At 46.0% G+C, this 23,987-nt stretch overlaps 2 protein-coding genes across 9 annotated transcripts in view; one reads left to right on the top strand and one right to left on the bottom strand.

The window, feature by feature from the left end:
• LOC147159387 (leucine-rich repeat and fibronectin type-III domain-containing protein 4) lies at positions 1–23,599 on the top strand. 8 transcript variants are annotated; one of them, XM_086058534.1, is made up of 11 exons: positions 1–155; positions 325–454; positions 625–694; positions 859–1,506; positions 5,454–5,717; positions 10,937–11,536; positions 11,617–11,779; positions 11,884–12,054; positions 12,747–12,908; positions 13,442–14,173; positions 20,847–23,599. In XM_086058534.1, exons 5-11 carry the CDS (start codon positions 5,642–5,644, stop codon positions 22,162–22,164), a joined length of 3,222 nt encoding a protein of 1,073 aa, XP_085914660.1. In that variant the 5' UTR covers positions 1–155; positions 325–454; positions 625–694; positions 859–1,506; positions 5,454–5,641; the 3' UTR covers positions 22,165–23,599. The 8 variants fall into 8 exon arrangements, with proteins under 8 accessions (XP_085914660.1, XP_085914661.1, XP_085914656.1 ...); XM_086058535.1 differs by lacking the exon at positions 325–454 and having other exon boundaries at positions 859–988; XM_086058530.1 differs by lacking the exon at positions 325–454.
• Positions 1–23,987, bottom strand: part of LOC147159386 (pyruvate carboxylase, mitochondrial-like) — a 146,643-nt gene that overhangs the window by 45,054 nt on the left and 77,602 nt on the right. The gene's annotated exons all lie outside the window — the stretch shown is intronic.

Raw genomic sequence — 23,987 nt, 5'->3', positions numbered from 1 at the left:
GAGAGTGACGGCGAAGAGGAGGGGAGAGAAGAAGGGGGCAAGAGGGAGGGAGAGAGCGATGGGTGTTGTTCCGCCGCCGAGTTGAGGGAGAAGCGGCGCCAAGATGGAGATGTGACGGCTTCGGTGGTCGGAGGTGGAATGGTTGGGAAAACAAGGTTAGTAATTCCACCTTTTCATTTTGTCGGGGTCGGTGCATGAAAGCAGCAGGAGGGGGATGAAGGCGGGCGAAATAGCTCTTTTGTGCTTTTGAAGTGGCAAATAAACACCTTTTTTGGGGGGGGTGAGGGGGAAAAAAAAAAAGTCTAAATCCGCATGTCTATGCAGGGTGAGAACGCCGCATATGGAAGGCGGGATGCAAATGGTCGGCAACATCTGAGCCGCAAAGGCAGCGAGCGAGCGCGCGAGCGAGTGTGCGGCTTAAGCGCAAAATGATCACGAAAAGGACTTCTTCAAGGTGTCGGAGATGATTGACAGGCCAGAGTGGAGCAGGCGGACTTTTGAACTGTCTGACATTCACAGCGCGGATCAATAGGCCGGTTGTTTCATTAGCCCGCCCATGTGTGTCCGTGCGTGCGTGCGTGTGTGTGTGTGTGTGTGTGTGTATCAATGCGCTACTTTGTGCAGAGACACCAGGGCAGCCTGCAGAGAGACGTTAAGGGGGTCCCAGGACTATTGATCGCCTCTTGACAGACAGGTACTGGAGACAGGCTGCGAAGGAGCGAGGGAGGATTTACCGCCGCCATCAGGAAGGAGCGGATGATGGACAGGCGCCGTTCTGAAAGGAAGGGGGGGGGGGGGTGGGGGGGGGGGCGGTGTCACAATAACAGGATACACTTATTTCTCTCTCGTCTCTCGTAGGTCTCGCCCTATCACGCCCTCTCGCCAAGGTCACCGAGTCTCCAGGTGCAAAGGAGAACACCTTTGACGCGCCCGCCCCGGAAGTCGTTCCAGGAACTGAGTCGACGCGTGAGGGATGGAGCCCGACAAGGTGATGAATAAATAACCAAGGCAACGGCCGGGATGCGCGAGGATGCGCAGGCCGGGAAGAGAGAAAAAACCTCGCTGCCGTTTGGATTCCAATCCTGGCAGAAATGAAGCCTTTAAGAAATAGACATCCGATGCAGCCACAAGGAAGTCGTATCAAAAAGGTCTTTAAGAGGATTTAAAGCAAAGTGGATTCTTGGATTTTTCTCCCCCCATTCTTCAAACTGAGGTCTCCATCTCGGAATAACAGGCCAGGATTGGGCGAGTAATTCGGAATTTTCCAGGTTCTCTCTCTCTCTCCCGCTGTCGAAGCTTAAGAGGATATTGTGGAATTTCGCAAACCTGGATGGCTGGCTTGCGGTGTGGGGGGGGGCCAGTACAGGTTTAAACTCAAACACGTGACCCCCCCCCCCCCCACAAGCAGGGCAAGGCACCTGGGGGTGACACCCACACACATACACACAAACAACAACCAGGCCAACATGTGGAGCTGATTCCAATTCTTAAGCACAGACAGGAAAGGTAAGCTCCAAGTAACCCCCCCCTCCCCCCTCTCTCTCACACACACACACCCAACCCCTCTCTCACAAACACGCACTAACACATATTGACCCAGTAAAGGTGAATCGATGTATGCACATTTACCTCTCTTGTGCTGAATCAGTGAGTGCACTGACTATCGAAGGAACTCTATGTTCTGTCTCACAAACACACACTGGGCTGTCCTTTAAATAATAAACAGATGTGTCTTGGTAACAACGTAAGAGGGAAATGTCAGCGCGCACACACACGTTATTTTTAGCTTTTCATTCCAATTTCCATCCATTAACACCTCCAATTGAGGGTTTTCATGCTTTATTCCCATGAGAACATCCCTCACCTCCAGTGTGCAAGCGCGTGTGTGTGTGCGTGTGTGTGTGTGTGTGTGTGCGCGCGCGCGCCAGATGCTGCATCACTTACTCACAAGCTTCAACGTAATCTCGCATGGCGTGTCGTTTGGGTGTCGCCGTGCAGGGATTTGGGGATCCGGCAGGCAACCTCCGAGGGGTTTTACATAAGCAAGCACACACACACACACACTCACACACACTCTTGCACTTATTTGGCCTGCTGACACAGGAAACGGAGTGAGTGGATGTATGGGGAGGATAAGAGGGCCGCGAGACATGGAGAGAGCAAGGGAGAGGAGATAATGCAGAGAGAATGAAAAGGGAGAAGGTTGGCGCAACACGAGGAGGACTAAGAGGTCAGCGAGAAAAATAGTGATGAGGGATTTATTGATGGGGGTGTAATAACAGTGATTCATTTACAGACATTTTGATGAGTGACATTATAGAAAGATGAATGAGGAGAGCAGACAAAAGACATGAAAGATGGCCGTCATTATCTACTGGAGCGCCTGACGAGGGATGAACACTTTTGAAAAATTATCTAATTGTGACTTTTTTTTATCCCCCCTCACTATTGTGAATACGATTTAGAGTGTAAGAGGATTTTTTTTTCCTGTGTATTGTTAAAAAGAAATAAATGGATATATAACAAATACATTTATGATTTAAAAATGGCATTTTACTAAGCTGATTAATTGTTCAGCCTTCCTGCCGACTGAACACATTGGCATCAATTTGTCATGCGTGACCCCAAAAGGATCATGGCACGATCTGGAGGCAGGTGCTACCCGGCTAAAAGAACAGAATCACTGGCTTAGTTCTAATGCCAGATAGCACTTCAAGCAGGACACGTAGACATATAAGAGAAAACAGTCATGTTCTTTATCCTCTGCGAAGAACCACTCATATTAGTGCCGTACTGAAGATATGAAAGGAGCTGTGGAGTTATGTTTTACTTTTACTGCAGCCACGCCTGAAATTCTTGACTGGTTGTCGTGATGACAATTGTATATGTCAAGGTACGTTATGGTATCTTGTTGTTTGAGTGACGTGTGAATCTATAGGACACAATTGAGGTATTGAGTAAGTAGGAGGCAGCTATTTATGAAGGTGTACTATTTGGTACTCCATCCATTTCTTGGCCTTGGCTGCGCTTTATGCTAGACTTGGTTTCATTGCCGTTTGGTTTGCAGAACCTTGGCGTAAATGCACAGCGAACGCTAATTGGCTTTGCTTCCCCCGCTGGCGATACATTTGTGCGAATGCAGGGCTAAGCGTCATATGGCTGGAGCGGTGGAAGAATTTGTCATCCCTTCAATGATCTCGTCACTGTTGGCGAGGGCGTCCGCCATTTCCGAGACGCCAGCAGATGGGGACGCTTGCTGTCAAACCGAGCAGACTGGCGAGTGAATGGAGGAGGAGGAGGAGAAGAGCAAGAGGGGAGGAAATGGCAGCCGGGGCATGTGAACGGAAGATTCAGTCGGAATGCGGGGAAGGCGGCAACGCTTGGGTAGCTGGTTTATTCAAAAAGCAAAAGCGGAGCAAAGCGAACACGAAGGGCTGGTTTGTTTTTACTGCGGCGAGGTCGAGAGGATGAGTAATTAAAATGTTAACAGTCTGTTTAGGCACAACAGGCGCCTGATGAGCAGAAGAAACTGTAACCACGGCAACCATGGGTGACAGACGGAGGGTTGCTTTGGGAGGGAGCGATTAAAGAAAGCGGGCGACTGTGAGGCTGGAGGGGTCTGGTGGGTGGTGAGTGACGTGGGTGCAAAACAATTGAGGAAGTGAACTATTGTCCTATTTTATGACTGAATGCAGTTTTTAGTTTAGAGCCGTCACTTGTTTAATTAAAATATCACGGGGGAAAAAAAATAGAATTAATTTGTTGATAAAATTGTTGTAAGTACACTTCTGTAGAGGAGCTAAGACTTCTTTTGCGCACTCTGACAATGAGAGCGCCACTGCCACCTACGGGAGCGCATGTGCAATTACACTTGTTAAAAACGTTCCCTGGGTTCACACGTTAGCATTAGCATTAAGCTAGGGGAATGAAAGGCTAAGTTGCTTTCGATACACAGGGTGTCATTCTCTTAGCTTGACTCTTTAGACTAATCCAATTTGACAAAATGTTGCTTATTGTAAAGTGAGTGCAGTTGAAATCGGATCGTATGTAATCCTTCTAGCCAGAGGAAGAACATAAAAATGGGGTTTACTCTGCGGAGAGTCTGCGTGTGTGCGTGTAGCATTATAGCCAATTCATCCGTCACCGTGATCAACGGGCCTGGCTGACATGCCATCGACCGACTGCGGTGGAAGCGGAGTGCTGATTGGATAACCATTTGACTTTCTTAAAATTTCCCCCTCACAAAGCGCAGAAGCCAGCAGAATCATTACACACACACACACACACACACACAGCATTCACACACAAACACACTCAGATTTACTCTTGTCAAGCTGCAAACAAGTTGTGCTGTCAGCAAATCAGGGTCCATAAAATTGGCCCTGCGGGGGGGTCCGATTGAGCGTGAGCGGCTCACAAGTTGCGCTGGATTAGCTTGATTTCTGGCTTTTAGCTAATCTATGTACACAAAATGGCTTTTAACAGAAAAGGAAAGTCAATATCAAAAATATTGACAGCCAATGCGGCAGTGTAGTGACAACAGGGTTGCGTCAGGGAGGAAGTAGAAAAAAAAAAGAGAACATGGGGAAGCAAGTGCATAATGTGCAGCCACAGTGGCGGGTCAGTTACTTTGCCACTACGTGTCATGCAAATGGGAATTTACGAGCATAGGCACAAGTACGTCCCCGTTGTGGTGCGTCTGCAACTTTAGGAGTGGGCATGTGGAACAGCGTGTGGAGGAATCCAATGTATTGGAATAATTATTTCCCAAGACCGGAGTCCACAGCGTGGAAAGAAAATAATGAAACACAATTTGAAGGGTTCATTCATTTCAGCAATGGGAAGTCTTTCATGTGTGCAGCTGCTGATGGTCCACACCCATCCCAAGTAGTCCAAATATAGTATGCGCATAAAAAAACATCATATCTTTATTACAGCCTTTTATTAGCCCCTAACCTAAACCATTCAAGTGCGCAATCCAATCTGATACGCCTGCACTCTTACCATCTGGAGCAAAAGCGAAACAATATGGAGGCCACTCGGTGACAAGCTCGCAAGCAGTGAAAAATGACGCCAACATAACAATTCTGCGCTCGAGTATTTTCGCCGCAGCTCAAGTGCCAGGGCTAGACTGTGCCCATCGTTTTGCCGCTTAGCTGCCTTCGAGTCTTACAGATGTTTACACGAGGGCTTTGCTGACAGATAACACTGACATGCTACTTTGCAGTCAGTCAGTGACAGTGACGCATTACAAAGGGAGGGGGACAAGAAAAAAAAACTCGGTGTTAAAGCTAACCTGTGCAAACACACACACAGTGAGTCTCATACTAACAGAGGCAGCATAGAGGGCATAAGAGAAACGGGAGCTTTTCATTCCAGATCATGTAAAGTTCTGTGTGAGCCAACAGAGTGCCAAAGAAAATCACTGTCACCTCTGTTGTTTGCCACTTCAGTTTATCATCAGAACACAAAGTGGAATCCCCCGCGAGCCGCGTACACTTTCCAAGAGGAAGGAACCAGCGGCAAAGAAGCAAACATTTCACTATCCCAGAAACTTTCTGGTGGAGAAGGAACGAGGGGGAAGACACCACGGTCACCTTCAGCGTCAGACTGAAACCAAAATGGCGTGCAATGAAGACAAATGAACACCCCCTGTAATGGCCCGAGCAATTTAGCGGACAAGCGCATACTGTACAAACTGCTTCTCCATATACAAGGTGAATATGCAATCTATTTAAAAGTCCCTGGCAAGAGAATTCAGAGATTTATTTCTAAATATATCATGCATGTTTAAAGATGCTGGTTTAGAGCGCCTCGTTGACTGCCATGAGTGTGCGCATGTCATGGTGAGAAGGTAGTTTTTTGTTTGTGACCCTTGTAAGTTAAAAAAAAATGTTTTAAGTAAAATGAGCTCACTATTGGAAGTGTGATATCTAAGTCATTTCGGATTTTTTTTTTTTTTTACTTGCGACCACTCAAAATGTTCAGTGGCATCAGACCTATCCATACATATATAGTATGTATTTATGTATTTGTTTTTGATGCCTTCTATGGACAATAAAAGCAATATTGTTATTGTTCTAAAAGTACAACTAACTATCATCTGTAAATATATATTTAAAAAACTCATCACACACTCCTACGCGTGTGCACGTCACTTACTGCGTCCACTCACGCTCACAGGCCTGAGCTCGCGATCCCAACCGTGCTTTTTTGTTTTGGTATAAAAATGGGGACATAGGAAGCACATAAGTCAGTCACCAAAAATGATAATTCTAGCGCCATCTGGTGTATTATGGCTTTTATGACTCTAAAGTCCTTTTTTTTCTCTCTACATTTAGTTGATGCCCCAGTGAAGGGATAAATGAGATAATCACGGGAAATGCACTAAAACACATCAGGTTCACATAAAAAAAACATGAAAAATTGTGATTTACAATGGGAGTCAATGGGCCAAAATTTGGACATTTTTACTCATGTGTACTATAAAAATTTGTTTCCCACATATAATAATGACAGTAATAATTTTTTAATTCTGGATGGTGCCATTTTGAACTTCAACATGTTTTGGACAATTGGGTGCAATTTCGGCTCACTCAGTGATTTTTCATCCGCTTTATATTTGATATCAATATTAATAAAAAGCCAAATATTGGACACTTTTAATTAAGTCGGAGACTGACAGCCAGCATGTGGAGCAGGGCTTTGGGCTGGTGCAGCTGCTTTGGAGTGCCTCGTTGTTGGCAGCGACTAATGAGTGCAAGCACGTCACGAAGTGAAGACTGAAGATTCATTTCTCTGTCAAATTTAGAAGACACATTTATTTGCAATTCCCACACTGCTTGTCCACAAATCGTGGCTCAACAGTTCGCAGCCTGCGGTAAGAAGTAATGCTGCCTTACTTTCGAATATCACAAGGCCTCTCTCAGTGCAGCATTTCCAACAATCGGACAGAGAAGATTGAACGGCATGTAACATTGGTTTCCGCACTTATCTCAGCAATAAAAAAGACGACCTGCACTTAAAAAGGCTGCACTTCTAAGCACTTATATGATAGTAGACACCAGACGGCAGGGCCTTGCTATCCCTGACATCGAAGAGCAGTTAAACACAAAAACTAAATGGTCTTTATTCCACAAGGGCTCAGAGGTGGCCATTTTCCAACAGAGTGGAAAATTTGACAATGACATGATGGTATGTTTCTCAGAATACAACAACAGCACATAAATTGCTTTCTCAACAAACAAACACGGGAAGATGCAACGATGAGGTCGCATCCCTCTCGTTGCAGCCTTTGGAGGAACGCTTCGGTATTTTTGAGGAAGTACACTCATTAACTCGGGGCCATGCTGTGAGCAGACAAGTGCCGCGGATCCAAGGTGTGCCCCGCCACTGTAATCAGACTTTCACCTGCAGCGATGCCTCCTTGACGCCGTCTCTGGGCTCCTCCCACAAACCCATTTCTAGCACAGCTCTCCATCTCCCTAATCAAATCGCCTCCGTGCTTCCTCCTCCTCGCTCCGTGACAGTGATGGATGGCGGCCTTCACCTGTTTATCGTCTTTACATATTTCTCTGCCCATCTGCTTAATGACACGCATTCATGCTGGCTGAATCCTCATCGCTTCCCCGCCTTGAAACCGACCCTTCTTTCCTTCATGTCTCGCTTCTTTACCGGCAGTTAGCCTCAATTTTGGGCCCTCGTTTGCGACCCGTCTCCACATTCCCTACTGCTGTTCTTCTCGCTGTGCTATATATATACATCGCGCGTGACTACAAAGAGACATACATTTGACAGCGGAGTGACAGCGAAGTGATAGTATCAAAAGGATGAGTAGGCTTCCATGCACACGGCTGCCACAACAAGAGGCTCCGTGGGTGTTGTGTTCCTTACTCGCCCGGAGAAAAAGAGAAAGAGCGAGACGGAGAGAGAGAGAGAGAGTGGGGAGAAAGAGAGCGAGGGAGAGTATCTGTCGGCCTCACTATAATTACGACTTTGTGGGAGAATTGCGGCGCATGCAAACGCACAATTAATATCCAGGGCATTGTGTGATTGAAATAATTCCTCTCCTTAAATCCACTTTATCGCTGCTCTTTTTGCGTGTTTGTGCACGTGAACGCATCACTTCTTCACCTCCAGCCTTTTTATTGCCAGATCTGTGGATTACTCTAAGTGGCTTGTGGGAGCTAATGCTAAGCCTTCAAGTTTATCAATACCGAAGCACTGCCCAATTTAAATCCATTAAGGACTGGTGGCATTTAAGAAGGCCACAATGGCTGCTCCGAAGGATGACTTGATGAGAGAATACACATGCAAATATAAACACCCCCCCCCCCCACACACACACACATAGACAATGTGTTTTAAGGTTATAAATTGTAGTTGGCATTTAATGAGGTTTTGACATTTATAGTCCTCAGTGGGGGATTACAGACTGAGGCCGAAAGGAAATGAAGTCCTAAAGTGCAATAGGTCTGCTATGTGGAAAAAAAACAAGTACTTTATACTTTGAACTAGAGCCCCAAGCATCTTTTAATTGCATGGGTCAGGTTTAAAATTTGCACTGACAAGCTTTAAAAGGGAAAAAAGCTAATGACTTTACTCTAGCCCAATTTGACCTCTTAAGTTGCCAGAGCAGGAGTGGGGACTGGAAAAGGAACTTTAAGGGAAGTCGGGAGTTCAGTTGGGGCAGGTTCAGCCTTGGTTTTGAAGACTTCTTTGTACCGTTGTGATTACGCTGTGGGTTCGAGCGAGATGTTGCCCAAAATAGACGGAATGTAGAAAAACAAATATAATACAACACAACGGACAGCCGTGGCCACTAATGCAGTGCACATACACTGGTCAAATCCGTGCCCTTTCTATAAAGCAGTGGTTCTTAACCTGGGTTCAATCGAACCCGGGGGGTTTTGGCGAGTCAGTCTCAGGGGTTTGGTGACACACACACGACTCAAATGATTTTTGATTATACACCCCGCTCGGCCATACTTGACTGAATGTGTGGTGTTCCACAAGGTTAAATTCTAGGACCGCTACTATTTTCATTGTATCTGCTGCACCTGGGTTCCATCTTAAGAAAACAGGGGTGGTTGCTTTAGTTGAGTGATGGTAGTCAGCGTCTTAACTGCAAGATTTGCAATGCCAAGTTGAGCAATTCTAGTCCAGCAAAAGTATCCCTCCCCCTCCCCCTCCCTCCCTTTTCAATAAAGAAGGGTTTTGTGAATGCGTATAAGAAACTGGTGGGGTTCAATATCTTCAACAAGATTAAAAACCACTGATAAAGAAAAACCTCAGCAATTTTCACTGAAATATGTGAAACTGAAATTATTAATCAACTAAAATCAGTCATTGCTTTATTTTTTGTGTTCCAACTGAATTACTGTAACAATAAGCACACTAAATAATAAATTTTCAGCACTTCTACGGATGTTCAATTAGATTTAGATCAGGGTTAAATGAAGGCCAATTCAGAAGAGTCCAATGCATTGCTCTTGAACATTTCTGGGTGCTTTTATGTTATGTTGGGGTCCTGTTGGAAGCCCCATGACTTGGTAGCCAATCAGAAAATCAATTAGTAGAGTGATGAGTGTGGGTTGCTGGGCGGACATAGAAGTGGAGGCGGCAAAGGACAGCGGTGCAAATTAATGGGACAAAGAGTCTCTCAGAGGGTCACATCGATCATTGTATGCCTGCCATTGTGTCGTGCAGCGCCGTGGGCCCGCACTGCCGCAGACACGAAGGCTGCCGCCAAAAGAGAAGGGTCACAAAATGATGATGGTGGAGGAGGGTTGAACATTGCAGGTGCAAAGGTGCAAACAGCTCCAACCTGAAAGGAGGTGGCAAGCGAGGAGGCGCGGCGTACAGAAGATTAGCGAGAGCTGAAAGGACGTGGCGAGGCAGAGCTGTGACTGATAACGCTGCCCTCCTCGGGTTGCCTCAAGGGCAGACGAGACAGTGGGGAACAGATTGTGGGAATAAGACAAGGAAATTGTAGAAAGTTACAGCATCGCTACAGGCACAATGGGTTCGAGATGGAGCCAAGTGAGCAAGATGGAAAACACAAGGAGCAGCACTTCCGCAAGAGAATAGATGACAAAGAGTGATGGGACGCTGCAAGAAAGAGGGAGTCAATTTCAGTCCCCTAAGGTGCTATCAAATTATTGGAAGTACTTTTGACAGACAAAAATGTACAATTGAGTTCCCAAGTTGTAAGAGTATGTGAAAGCAGAACAATTTGAGCTGAGGTAGCACAGAAGGAGTAAATGAATAGTAGATAAACTTGGGAGTATATTTCTATTATTCACATGAAATAGTCACTTTTGTAGTCATTCTAGAATAATAGTCATTCTGAAATAAAGTGGCGGCAACATTCAGTGCTTAGGGTGACGACATGACAGCCGTAGTCTCAAGTCTAAAAGTGACATGGAGTGAGTTCTGAATGCACGCTGCTTCTGCCTGTTACCAACGCTCGCTGCCCCCCCCCCCCCTTCAGGTTCCATGTTGCTAAAGCGACCTATATGCATGACAATCACCTTCAGTGACTCATCTATTCACCTTGCCACGCCATATCAAGTGTAAAAAGAACCAACTGATATGTACGTTGTTATTTTTGATGTACAATTGAGATAAGATAAGACTAACTCGTCAGATAAGACTGACCCAATTCAATTCCCTGACCGCAGCCTTAAGAAACTGTCCCATGATAAAACACATGCCTAATCCTCTCTTACAGGTTTCTAGGTAACCGTTACCATGGGGACTGGGGCTGTGTTCAGCCTTGTGGGGTGGTATTTCAAGGCAGTACTTGCGGAAAAGCAAAAGGGGGCTGCTTAACAGCGTATGCGTGTGCATGCGGTCAGAATGTGGCTAATTCTGAAAGCTACAGTTCGAGCAGTACAACTCCTGTTAAATGTGCCTTCTTTTTCTCTTACTCTAGGTCTGTGGATAGCCTGGTTTTCTACCATGCCTGCCCCCCTAACCCCAAACCCCAGCAGCAGACAGAAGCACCTGCCTCACACACACCCCCACCCTGATCGACAAGCAAAACGTTCCACCTACCCTCCATCCATCCTCTCGCTCCCTCACACCCCCTATCCCGTTCCATCTCTGCCCTCCTCATCCCATGTTATCCCCTGCGCCTGCTTGGGAGCCTCAAGACGAACGCTTCCAAGCGGCGTTCAGTTCCCGGCTTTTCACTGGCTGACCCTGGTCACATGCTGCCTGCTGCCCTCTCTGATTGGAGCAGGGGAGACGTGGGGCGTTGTGTCGGCCTGTCCTTTCCACTGTGTGTGTCGGAACCTTTCCGAATCGCTCAGCACGCTGTGCGCCGACAAGGGTCTGCTGTTTGTGCCCATGCGCGTTGACCGGCGTACCGTCGAACTCCGGCTGGCTGACAATTTCATCACGGAAGTTGGGGCAAGTGACTTTGTCAACATGACTGGACTGGTTGATTTGACTCTGTCCAGAAATACCATCCACCTGATTCGACCGATGGCCTTTGCTGATCTGGAGAGTCTACGTTCCTTGCATCTCGATGGTGAATAGCATTAGAACCACTGATAGACAAACAAACACACCAACGAGAACCATCAGCTCATGTTATTCTCATCTTTCCAGGTAATCGTTTAACAATAGTCGGCCCCAGGGACCTGGCGGGGTTGGTGAATCTACAACATCTGATTGTCAATAACAATCAGTTGATCAAAGTGTCAGTGCAGGCATTTGATGACTTCTTACTCACATTGGAGGATCTCGACATGTCCTATAACAACCTTCGAAAGTAAGTTCCGATCAAGAGCGCCAAATCCATCATCTCCACTGTGAAGGAGGGTAGAGGAAATGACTGATTCTCATTGGTGCTCAACAATCCTCTGATTTCAACAGGGTACCATGGGAGTCCATTCAGAACATGGCCAGTCTGCACACTCTGAACCTGGACCACAACCTCATAGACCACATCGCGGAGGGAGTCTTTGGAGAGTTGTACAAGCTGGCCAGGCTGGATATGACCTCCAACCGGCTCAGGACTCTGCCACCTGACCCCCTCTTTGCAAGGTAGAGCACAACATTCTTCCTTCATGGTGCTCAAAAATAGAGCTTAGACAAAACATTGCGTTACAAACTCTTAATTGTCAGATTATTCACTATTGTTGTACCACAGAGCTAAACAGACAAGAACATGTGAGCCAGCTGTTCAAATTGAGGGATTAGCAAAATCTGCTGTCCTCATTCCATTTCGCATACATGACTGAAGCATCGGCTTGTTCCAGATTGTGTGTTGCAGAGGCGTAAGTGGCTTCAGGGTGACTAAGTGAGGCCCCCTTGCAAGTCGAGAGATCACATTTATAGACAGGCAACACTTTGCCATCTTGAGAATATCGACGGCAAGTAAAACAACTACTGAGCTCCAACTGTCAAGCAAATAGCAGCTGTGACAGACTCAATGAACTCAGCGTGGCTGAGATTTGTAAGCGATTTGAGAAGGATTGCATTCTTTCTGGCAGAGTGATGAGTAAATGTAAAGGCTGGTGCAGAATGATTAAAAAATTAAAAAATAACAGATCCAAATGAATATGACTGTTTTATATATATATATATATATATATATATATATATATATATATATATATATATATATATATATATATATATATATATATATATATATATATATATATATATATATATATATATATATATATATATATTCTGCTATTGACTAAAATGACCTTTTGTAACCTTCCCAGATCCCAGACAGGTGCAATAAGCCCCACCCCTTACAACGCTATCATTAGTCTCAATTTCGGGGGAAATCCGCTGCACTGCAACTGTGAACTGCTGTGGCTTCGGCGGCTTATTCGCAGTGATGACATGGAGACCTGTGCCACGCCAATCCACCTGGCCGGAAGGTACTTTGCCTTCTCTTTTATTTGCAGTAGATTCATTCAGTCATTCACTTGGTGAATAGCAAGCAAAAAAGTCATTTTAGTTTGGATTCGGCCTGTGTTTGAATATCCAGGCAATCGCACAGCTGCTATTCTTACGCTTCCTTAAATGGACAATTAGAAGTGAAGCACAAACTTAGGTCTACAGAAGTGAACTGAAATGAGGGATAATGTGCGGCTAATAGTGATACAGTGACTGCACCATAATTCATGAATATGTAACACTGTAAAAGTCATTACACCGCTATTTGGCATCGGCCCTGCATTTATCTTCCATCTTTTTCCAGCCTAAGCATGTCATTAAAATGACACCGTGCCACCAAAGTATTGAGGAAGAAAATGAGCATCTGTTGGCATCATCTTTTACTGTACTGTAGTAACTGATAACTACTATTTTCAAAAAAAATTGCAGGTCAGACAAATATATATATATATAACTATATGATCAATATCTCTCCGACTTACTTTTTCCTGCGGCTTTTCCGCTCTTTTATCAGGTATTTCTGGTCGATTCCAGAAGAGGAGTTTACATGTGAGCCCCCCCTCATCACCCGGCACACTCACAAGCTGTGGGTGCTTGAAGGCCAGAGGGCCACCCTCAAGTGCCGCGCCATCGGAGACCCAGAGCCGGTGGTGCACTGGGTATCACCAGACGATCGCATCATTGCAAACTCATCCCGGACCAGCTCCTTCAACAACGGCACTTTGGATATCTTGGTGACAGTGGCCCGGGACGACGGGGCTTACACATGCATCGCAATAAATGCGGCGGGCGAAGCAACTGCCACTGTCGACTTGAAAATAATCCCCCTCCCTCACCGGGGTGGGGCAGGTGGGAGCACAGGGAATAACAATGTAAACAATAAGAACAGGAATGTAACCAATGGGATTTTACGAACCGATCCGGGATCCTCGGATATCAGTACGGGCAAAAACGGCGGAATAAACAACGGCGTAGGGCGCGGGAGCGACGTGGAGGACGGCAAAAAAGATGCCGCCGAAGATGCAGAGGGTGACAGTGGCAAGGCGCCCGAAGGGGAGCGGGATGACGACGGGGCTACCGAGGATGACGACGGGCACGAAGAAGACAGGAGGACGGTTGGAGTCCAAGGAGTAACGTCCACCTCCGCTCAGGTCCGGTGGGATTTGGGACATTTGTCCGAAGTTTATGTCGTGTGGATGTATCAGATACAATACAACTGCACAGTCGACGAAACCCTCATCTACAGGTCAGTTCATACTTTTGTCAAGATAATCATTCGTTTCAAGTCCCACATATTGGCTAATAGCTGGCTGGTGCTTTAACACACCCCTCAAAAGGAAGGGGATGGCAATTGAAGGTATACTAATGCATGGACTAAATGAGTAAGGCGTCCCTCAGGTATCAAGGAGACAATCTTAGTGGCATGGAGAAGGCTTTGACGAGGGCAAGTAGAAATATAGCTTCCAAGAGGCTCATGTATAAATAATGAATGAGGAGGAGATGCTCATAGTCTGAATATATGGATGGAGGCAGGTTTTAGGACCGGGATGAGACTTTAGACCGATCTGAGATTGACTCTAAACAAATCCCCATGGGAAAGATTAGAGTGAAAGGGAGGACTGTTGAAAGGGAAGAAAGCGGGTGAGGCCAAGGCTAAGAGAGATGGGTGGGCTGAATGGTCCTTTAGGAAAATGCAGCAGGAGGGGAAGTAAATCCATCAGTGAGATAGAGTTAGATGGAAAAATACATCTGGGATGAAAGCAGGGGCTCGGTGGAAGATGTAATGAAAGATAGAGAGGGAGGGGAGCATCTGCTTGACGAAAATGTGGGGTAACAAAGAGGTGAGGAGAAGTACAAAAAAAGGGTAGAAAAACCAAGCAAGCAAAAGAAATAACACATCAAAACAAACGCAGAGTGTCGTCATTCCCATCAGCACATGAACAGCAATTAAGCAGGGAGAACTAATTAAATAAATGATTGAACTGAATGAGATCTGAGCTCCCTTGCTGATCAGCTCTGCTAATACTCTAATAATAGAAGAAACAGGCTCACTACATAAAAGGATATGCCTTTTCTCCAGAAATGCAAGCTCATGGCAAAATATGGATCGCATGTCAGGCTACTTGACTGGAGCAGATGCTGGATTACTTATTAATGACGCCACTGTTTTTCATTCTCGTTTTCTTAAGTCTCGGCTGCATTTAGCTTTTAAAGCCAAAGGTTGACACACCGACCATACATGATAAAATGTTGAGCATAAGTTGAGTGTTCTTTTTTTTTATTGCAAGCTGAAAACTAGCAAGAGAGAGACCCACAAAAACAAGCAACATCATAATTCTGTTCTTCAGTTTGATTGCCAGAAAGAAATTGAGAAGGAGAAAAAAAAACCAATGACTGATAGAGACGACCAGGTGGTCGGAAGGCTTTGATAGCCGAAGCAGGCAAATCGGGCCTCTGAGGAGCAATAAAGAAATAAATGAGGGAAGCGAATGAAAGACGGAACACCACAATGGAGCCAGGGGTCTCCCGTATAGATTCCTATCATGCTATTAACGTGCCTGTGCCGACCGCAATATCGCACCAGCGAGCGGGGAGGAAAGTCCAGGCACAGGCTCCCATTACGTTGCTTCTTTATGTTGTTGTTTTTGCCACAATTGAACTGGTGACTGAATAGACAAACAAAGCCGAGAACTGAGCGCACTCCCGCTTGGTTTCGGTACGGTACACAATTTCAGAGAAGCTGAATTAGATGGCTTTGCAATGCCCGGAATGAGGACTTGGTACGTGCGCCAGATTGAATCATTTCTTCAAAAGGTCAGTGGCACTGGAGACACAGCCTGTCTAATTTGGACGACGTGGTGTGACAGGGCCAGGTGGGATGGCGACCGCATGGCATCTGCTTGGAACTGCTCACGCTGTCAGGGCCTGACATGCTCATCTCCTGGAGCTCGGCCTCCGCGGTACACGACCACGCCATGGGGATGCTTGAAAAAAAAAGTCAGGTTTCATACTGGGCTCCTATCAGGTGCTTCCCACCTGAAGGACGCACAACGGGGGAGAGGATGTCCCTCCATGTTAATGAGACACCACTTAAATGCACCCACGTGGTACCATCTGCTACATTGGCCAAGGTGTCTTATTTCTAGACAAAAACTGCACTTTTGGGGCGGGACAACCGCTGGACTTCAGATTTAATTTGCCAAATTGCTGAGACTGCTGGAAGTGAAAGTTTTGACCCCTCAAATAGATCAGGCGTGTCAAACACAACCGGCACGTCAGGGAATCCAATCTGGCAAGCACTTAAATGACATTTTGAAATATGACTGTTACTCAGGATGGGGGGGGGGGGGGGGGGGGGTGGGGGCGGGGGGCTATTTTTTGTTAAAACATTTCAGATTACTCTGCAATAAGACCATAATGCAAAAATTGGGAATATTTTCCAAATGTACTTCTAATTATTTGCGCCAAGAAAAAAAAAAAAGAAATATTTTTGACCTGTTGTTATCTATAGCTTATTTGCCCATGGACAAATTGGTACCGCCCACTTGAAATCAAAGTTAGGTGAAAGTGGCCCCTGAATTAAAATGAGTTTGACACCCCTGCATTACATCATACACTTTCGGACCTCTTTTCTAGCCAAAAGTTTTTAGTCAGTAAAAAAAAAAAAAAAAGAAGAAAGGATCGGGGTGCTGGGGCAGAAGTGTTCTTGCCGTTAAAGTGCTGCCACAACATGAGCAGCCTTCCTGCTGAGCAATCCGAGTTTGAAAGCATCACAAGTGAGCAGGGAAGACTGCAGAGTCGAGGAAATAACGAGAATGAAAGTGGATCACAGTTACAAAGAGAGGCTGACATACATTGGAGAGGAAACATGCTGTGAAGCAGACAGACACGAACAAGAAGTGACTTACAAAAGCCGAGTGGAAAGAATATAGGGGTGCATGATTGGCACTCATTATGCATTGTACACACACTACGGCTCTTATTTAATACTGCTGAGAAAACAGTGACAACGCCCTTGCAAAGCATGCAACAGCACAAAAGGCGTCAGGAAGCCAGAGACTGCTATGAAAGGAGACACCAGAAGAAGAAAGGATGTGTTGGCGATACAATTAATTTGAAATGATCAAGCGCAAGAGGGCCGCGAGGCTAAAAAGGCGCTTCTTTATTTTACATTTGATTGAAATGTGTACAACCGCGATTAGGAAAGAGGCTTGAATGAGAAGGACGGACTCAAGAAAATGAATGGTGATCCTGAAGAAAGGTGGGGGCTGGCGGGTGGCTGGGAGATAGGCAGAGAGACTGATAAAGGAGGGCAGAAGAAGAGATCAGACACAATTGCGGCAGACAGCAGACAAGCGACCAAACAGGCCGCAGAAATCCAGAGCAAACATAGAGAAAAGGGTAAACAAACATGATATGTAAAAGGAGGAAATGAGGGCAGCTGAGACGTGAGGCGCGAGAGGAGATAATCGTTCTGTTGTCCCTCCTCCTCCTCGTCCTCGTCCTCCTCCTCCTCGCCCATCTTGCTCGGTGGCGCAGAGGGAAGCGAACAAGTAGCACGATGGAGAATACTATGCCATCTTTTCCCACTATCACGGACACTAATAATAACTTGTTTTCTATGCCACCAGTTCCGACTAAAAATCGCTCCCCCACTCCTGAATTTCCCCCCATCGAGTTCACTTTCTCCCAGCATCTGTGTTTGTGTGTGTCAGCGTGCCTTAGCGGAGATTAAACAGAATTAGAAGCGTTGAGACAAGCGGGCGCACACTTGGCATGTGTGGTTACCAGGTGCCTGTAAATAACACAGTCGATCAATCGATGAATTTCGCGTCACCTCCAAAGGTCGGGGAGGTCTCAATTGCGATCCCGCTTGTGAATTGGTTAAAATGCCGTGTAAATGGGATTGTATGCACATTTCGGTGAATTGTGTCTGTACTTTTCACGTGGAAAAAGCTATACAAGTGATTCGCAGCCTCGTAAAAAGGAGGAGGGTGGTGGAGAATAAAAAGTCGGGAGGGTGGGCAGGGAGGAAATATAAGATGAAGGTAAAGGGGAGAGAGGGCAAAAGAAGGAATGATCAGTGGGGAGGAGAGAAAGGGAGAAGACGTGACCTTGGTTGTTAAATAATGGTACGCACGGTTCTAGCAGAGGCTAATGGAGATGTAGCGCAATGTCTGGGGAAAAATAAAAGGCGGCGGGAGAAGGTGCGAGGTCAGGGAGTGTCCGGCGAGGAATGCCAAAAGGATTTGTGGCTCGTGGTATAAACAATTTGGAGGTGAGAGGCGGGGCAGAGAGACAAAGATAGAGGTTGGAATGTAGAAAGCAGACAAGAGTGCACATTTAACCGGAAATTATTTCAATCAAAACGAGGAAAGGGGTGGTAAACGGCTGGATAAGAAAAGGAATTCACTCAAGGTGCATGCGTGCTTCTGTGTGCCCCACTTTTGCATGCGTCGCATTCAGGGACGCTTATTTTAATCCACACGGCAAACACATTCGCAAGTAAGGCAGCGTTGTGCAGAATACAAATCAAATGGCACTTGTAAAGACTTTCAAAGTCCTCGACATTTATTTTTATGTTTTTTTGAACATGGAAATCCACTTGGCGGGCCGCTTTCTCGCCTCATGTTCCCTCTCTGCGGCAGCGTTTTCACGACCGTGTTAATCATATGACCCTATGCCAGCGGATGCCGCACGAGGCAATTCTTTTCACTTCAAGTAGTGCACTATTGGGCCAAGTAATGAACCTTTGCTATGGCAACACGCACGTCGCTCCCTGGCGTAGGAGGAGTTCATAAGTGGATTTTTGTCGGTATTACATGTCAATCAACGGTGACTTAATGACATCTGGATACGGCCGCTTTAACAAGGAAGCCCTGTGTGGCCCGTCAGATTAGACCCAGTCTGGCATAGCTTTTCTTTAAAGCTGGCTTATTCATACTCGTTTGGTGCATATGCATACCGTTGATGCAAAACCGCCCTCTGCAATCATGGCGAATAACAGATGAAAGAAAAACAGAAAACTGCAAAAGGATTCACGTTGTCGGCAACAACACAAACATGGTTGCCCACGCAAGAGGGTGAGAGCGGAGGCCAAAGTCATTCTCACCAGCGAAAGACACTTGAGCTGTTCTCCTACACGCACACAAACGCAAAACATGTTCATGCTATTATCCTACACATAAATACATGGTCCACAATGGACCGCCCCATGTGTTTGTTTTTTTTAGCTTTGGTGCTGCAAAAAGATGATTAATTCACACAAGTTCTCCTTATATCAAACCAAATCAAACTTTATTTATATAGCCCTTCTGATACATAAAAAATGAAACTCAAAGTGCTGTCTAATTAAAACATCTAAAATACAACATAAAAAAAGAGAGCAATTTTAAAACTGCTGTAATGTGCTGCCGCCCTTGTAATGCTCTTTTTAGGAAGACCAGAGAGCAGGGCATCACAATAATCTAAACAACAGCAGATAAAAGTATGCATCAGCGCCTCCGTGTTAGCCTGAGAAACGGGAGGAGTCTGGCTATATTTTTAACATGGTAAAACCAATCTTCAGTCAATATGATGCTCGAGTTCTTCACACATTGTTAGGGTTTAAAATCTTCCCTCCAGGGCCGATAATTAAAACTTTGTTTTGTCCTGGTTGAGCTATAGTAAATTATCTACCATCCATGACTTCATATCTAAATTACAGTTTAAAAGGGTACCAATAGGCCCCTATGTCGCAGGAGACACGGAAATGTACTGTGGAAGCTGATGCCGTGTCTCCTGATGATGCCCCCAAAGTGAACGTATAAAGATAAACTCCCAGCCAATTTTCAGTGAAGCAACCCCCTTCGCCCCCGGCTGTTTTTCTGGATTTTGACTTATTTTGCTGGCCCACAGAATATTGTGTTCTATTGCAATAAAAAAAAAACAAGGAACCTACCAAAAGAAAGATTAGAGTCTTTTTTTCATTAGGGAAAAAAGTGGATTTGTTTCCGTTTAGCAGCAATTAGCATTAGAATATAGCTAAATGTCATCATTATTCGCAAATGTGTTGAAAACAGTGAAAAAAAGAGCTTGTTGCAACATGGCCCTAGTTGATCTTGTATACTCTGCTGCCACCTGCTGGCCGTTTTTGTAATAACTACCATTGCTTTAAGCAACTTCTTCAGGTCAGAGGCTGCATCAAAGCCTTCTGTATGCTGGAGCATAAAAATAAAAAAAAAAGTATAAATATGTTTTTTTAATACATTTTGGGGAGCAAATGAATGGGCCAAAATACATACACATAATTCCACGTGTTCTGGAGGAAAAAAATTGCGGTCTGTGAAAAGTGAGTTAAAAGCAGCACCAGAGATGCGCACCAGCTTTCTAAGTCGATTTAATAAAATGTGGTGATGTACTGCATTGAAAGCAGCACTTAGATCCAGTAGCCCCAAGACTATGAGCCCAAACAAGCACTTGCTGATTCCACATTTACAGTAAGCAACAACACCATTGCCTTGTGGCAATACATTGACACATTACACTTTGTCAACAGCCCTAAAATGCCTCAGCATTACTGTAATATTGCTAGCATCTAAAATGGCCTCTTACGAAGAGCAGAGACCCACAAAATGGCCTGACATTTGCTTCTTCGGGCATTTCAAGTGCAAGCAGTGCATGCACACACTCACACGCACACACAAAGGCAGACAGAGTTCTCTTTTCATACTCCCTGGGCGCACACTTCATCAATAGCCTCATTTTCCCTCCGTGCTGTAGTCACTTGTGGGCTGTTTCACTCTGCTTGCCCCAGGTACTCTCAATACTTAACATTTTCTCTCCACAATAGTCCGCATGGAAGGCCTTCTATTTGCTGCAGTAAGTTGTGAATGTTCAAAGCACAACTATAACTATCTTTTTGTTTTTGCCCTCTACAGGATCCTACCATCCACCAGTGACCGCTTCCTGTTGAAGAACTTGGTCTCCGGAGTGGATTATAACTTGTGCGTGCTGGCCATTTTCGATGACTCCATCACAGCGCTGGCAGCGACAAAAGTACTGGGCTGCACCACCTTCTCCACCAAGGACGTTTACCCCGCTTGTAGCTCTCTGCAGGCTCACTTCCTGGGAGGAACTCTAACCATCTTAGTGGGCGGCGTGGTGGTGGTCACCCTCCTGGTGTTCACTGTTGCGCTGATGGTTCGCCATCGGGTATGCGAGCACTCTGACCACATCCTGTGTCACAACAGCAACGCAGAGGCAGGAGTTGGAGTTTGTGGTCAAGGGGGTGGTGTGGCCGCACGGGATAAAGGAGGGGACGGCAGTGGCTGCTACCAGTCCAACGGTTCTGGTGACATGATGATGGTGGTCCTACCAAATGGTCTGCCTTCCAAGAGAACAGGAGAGGGCGAAAAAGACAAAGAACCTACAGATTCCACTTCGTCTTTGCCGCCAAAACTCCCCCCGAAGCCTAGGTTCAAACCAAAGGTCAACCTGGAGCAGTTTCTTTCGGCTGGGGGTGTGGTCTCCACCATGGCGGGGGCAGGAGGGGAGATGGCCTTGGTGGTGCGGCAGAGGAAGCTGGACAAAGCACTGCCATACACCGCGGAAAGTGACAGAACTCTGCTCGACTATCCCCCCTCCATCTCATCCACCCTGCCCCGCCAGTCGCGCCTCAGGGAAGGCCCGAAACCCCGTCTGGAACGAGAGCTGACCAACCGTGCCAGCTTCTCCCTGGCAGCACCCCTGAGAGACTCCGATATGCTGACCTGGAGGATTACTTCCCCCGGCAGGGACAAATGGAACTCCTCTCAGGCTTATCAGAGCCCCCTATCCCCTCTCAACCCCGCCCGCGGGACAGTCAGCAAACGCCGCCACTCACTGGACATGGGCTCCTCGGTCGCCCTAGCAACTGACGCGGCTGCAACTGTAGCCAAACGCTACGGCGCCATCAGCTATGCCAAGCGGCTAAGCGTGATCTGGACCCGGCGGAGCCAGTCGCTCCACGGGATGTTGGTGCAGTGCGCCTCCACCACGAGCACCGGTTCTTCAACCACCAGCGACGAGGGCGAGAGCGCCGGCCCGTTTGGGCCGCGATGCGAGTTTCAACGTGGATACATCCACGCTTACAACACCACCAACTCCAACTCTAACACCGGGAGTGCTATCGGAAGAGGGAGTGCTGGAAGAGACAGAGTGAAGGAGAAAGGGAAGGATGGAAGGGGCACTGAAGAGCTGGAGGAAAGTGTTGTGTAGAATGTTGGCACAAGGCAAAGACCGCAAATGGCAGAAGGAAGATTGTATCTTAACAAGACAAAGGAGAGACAGAAATTGATTTCAATAAACAAAAATGTATTGCTCCTTGAGAGTGAATAGCTTTGGGGTGTTTATGGCATTAAAATCAGTCAAGTCAGTCACACTAAAGTTCCCAAAAGACAAAAGAAAACAATCGAAGATGAGAACAAAGACGCAGGGAAGGGTTCAAGCTCAGCGAGAATCCAAGAAAAGCCTCAACACTAATAGAACCTGCCACATCCCACACAACAACACAAAGGTTTGCAGCACTGGATCAAGTACCATCACAGAACTGGATCAACATTGCAGGGGGTAGTGTGAGAGAAAGAAAAAAAACTGATGTGGCTGGACTTTGTAAAATTGTTTTTGGACTCAGCTAAACAAAGAATGTGACTTCTATGCGTCCTCTGTGGCTGAACTTTGGCCAGCCAAGCCTTCGGATTATAGGAGCATAAATACCGAGCTGTGTGCACTGGCCATGATCAATCGATGCGTGCCGGCACGAGCACAGTGGAGCACGGACAGTATTAAACAACACCGGGCTTACAAAGCAGTCGATATGGATTACAAAATGGCGGCGGCGTATGATGGAACTTTTCCTGGCCACACGGACCTGCTCTGCTGCTTCGGGTGTGCATGCAAAGAAGGATGAGGGACAGGATGTGTGTCAATGTGCCTGTGTGTGTTTATGTGCGGAGTTTTGCAGTTGAGAACCTCTGTTCCTGTTCCATGTGGGGGGTTTGTTTTGTTTGTATTTGCAACACACAGGAGTCTGTAATTGAAAAGTTTCGACACTACACGGAATCAATCACTATTTTTGCGGTTTGGACTGAAAGTGACCGTGTCCAATGTGAGCTATATACAGTATGATGTTTGGTTTGGTTTTTTTGTTACTTCATTTGTGCCACACAGAATCTCCATCTAATTGGTGAATGTTTTCAGAGCAAAAGTATTATAAGATGGACAGAATGGAGCCAATGGAAGCCACTAACCTCATGACCTTGTTTGGACTTGAACCTACTGAAGTGGGACAACAACAACAACAAAAATCTTCCTACTCCTATCAGTGGGAAGTAAAAAAAAGAGTGCATATATATGGTATATGAATATACTGTATATATAGATATATACACGCATTCAAATAACTGTATTTGTTGCACTATGTGTTTCTCTTCTTTTGGGAATGATGTTGGGCAAATAAATAAAAAAAAACAGTAGAGAAAACAGAAAAAACAATAGAGAAAATGAGAACAGGTCTGGTGACAAGATCAAGATGAAAAGCACAAAACAAAGACAGATTCATAAACATTACAATTGTTCCCTTGCTTTTATTTCATTTTGCCAAAGTCAATATTGTTCTCTTGACATGATATGAATAAAAATTATATGTATGGAACATCGTCTCATGAACATGCAGAAGACACGTTTAACGAGTGATTGGGTTCCTGAATCTGTGTGATATGTTTAGCCACCTTAAAAAGAGAACCACCGTGATTCCTCCGAGCTGAAACTCCCGTGTGCTTTTTCAGCTCAAGGCAAAACCACGGCCCCAATTTGACTAATCCAAAATGCTGAGTAACAAGCACGCTGACGCAGACGCACAAACCCCCCCACCAACCTCTCAAACAAGAACAAGCGCTAATGGAGGACGTCCCGCCCATAGCCAAACGAACCTTGGGAGTGTGACATTTACAGTCATCATGACGGAGACATGATGTCCTGGCCTCCAGTGTGCCGCATGAGCAACTGCCCACTCGCGATGCATCAGCACGTTCCGCACGGGG

The sequence above is a fragment of the Leptonotus elevatus genome, chromosome 17 (assembly GCF_054856555.1).
Source record: "Leptonotus elevatus isolate MCC_2025b chromosome 17, RoL_Lele_1.0, whole genome shotgun sequence".
Lineage (NCBI taxonomy): Eukaryota > Metazoa > Chordata > Actinopteri > Syngnathiformes > Syngnathidae > Leptonotus > Leptonotus elevatus.
This window is presented reverse-complemented; position numbering and strand designations above follow the sequence as displayed.

Excerpts from the sequence above, each read along its gene's own strand:
- LOC147159387 (XM_086058532.1), top strand. The coding sequence starts at position 5,642 with ATGAACACCCCCTGTAATGGCCCGAGCAATTTAGCGGACAAGCGCATA. Across the intron at positions 11,537-11,616 it reads ACGTTCCTTGCATCTCGATG|GTAATCGTTTAACAATAGTC; the intron begins GTGAATAGCATT and ends TCATCTTTCCAG. Across the intron at positions 11,780-11,883 it reads TCCTATAACAACCTTCGAAA|GGTACCATGGGAGTCCATTC; the intron begins GTAAGTTCCGAT and ends TGATTTCAACAG.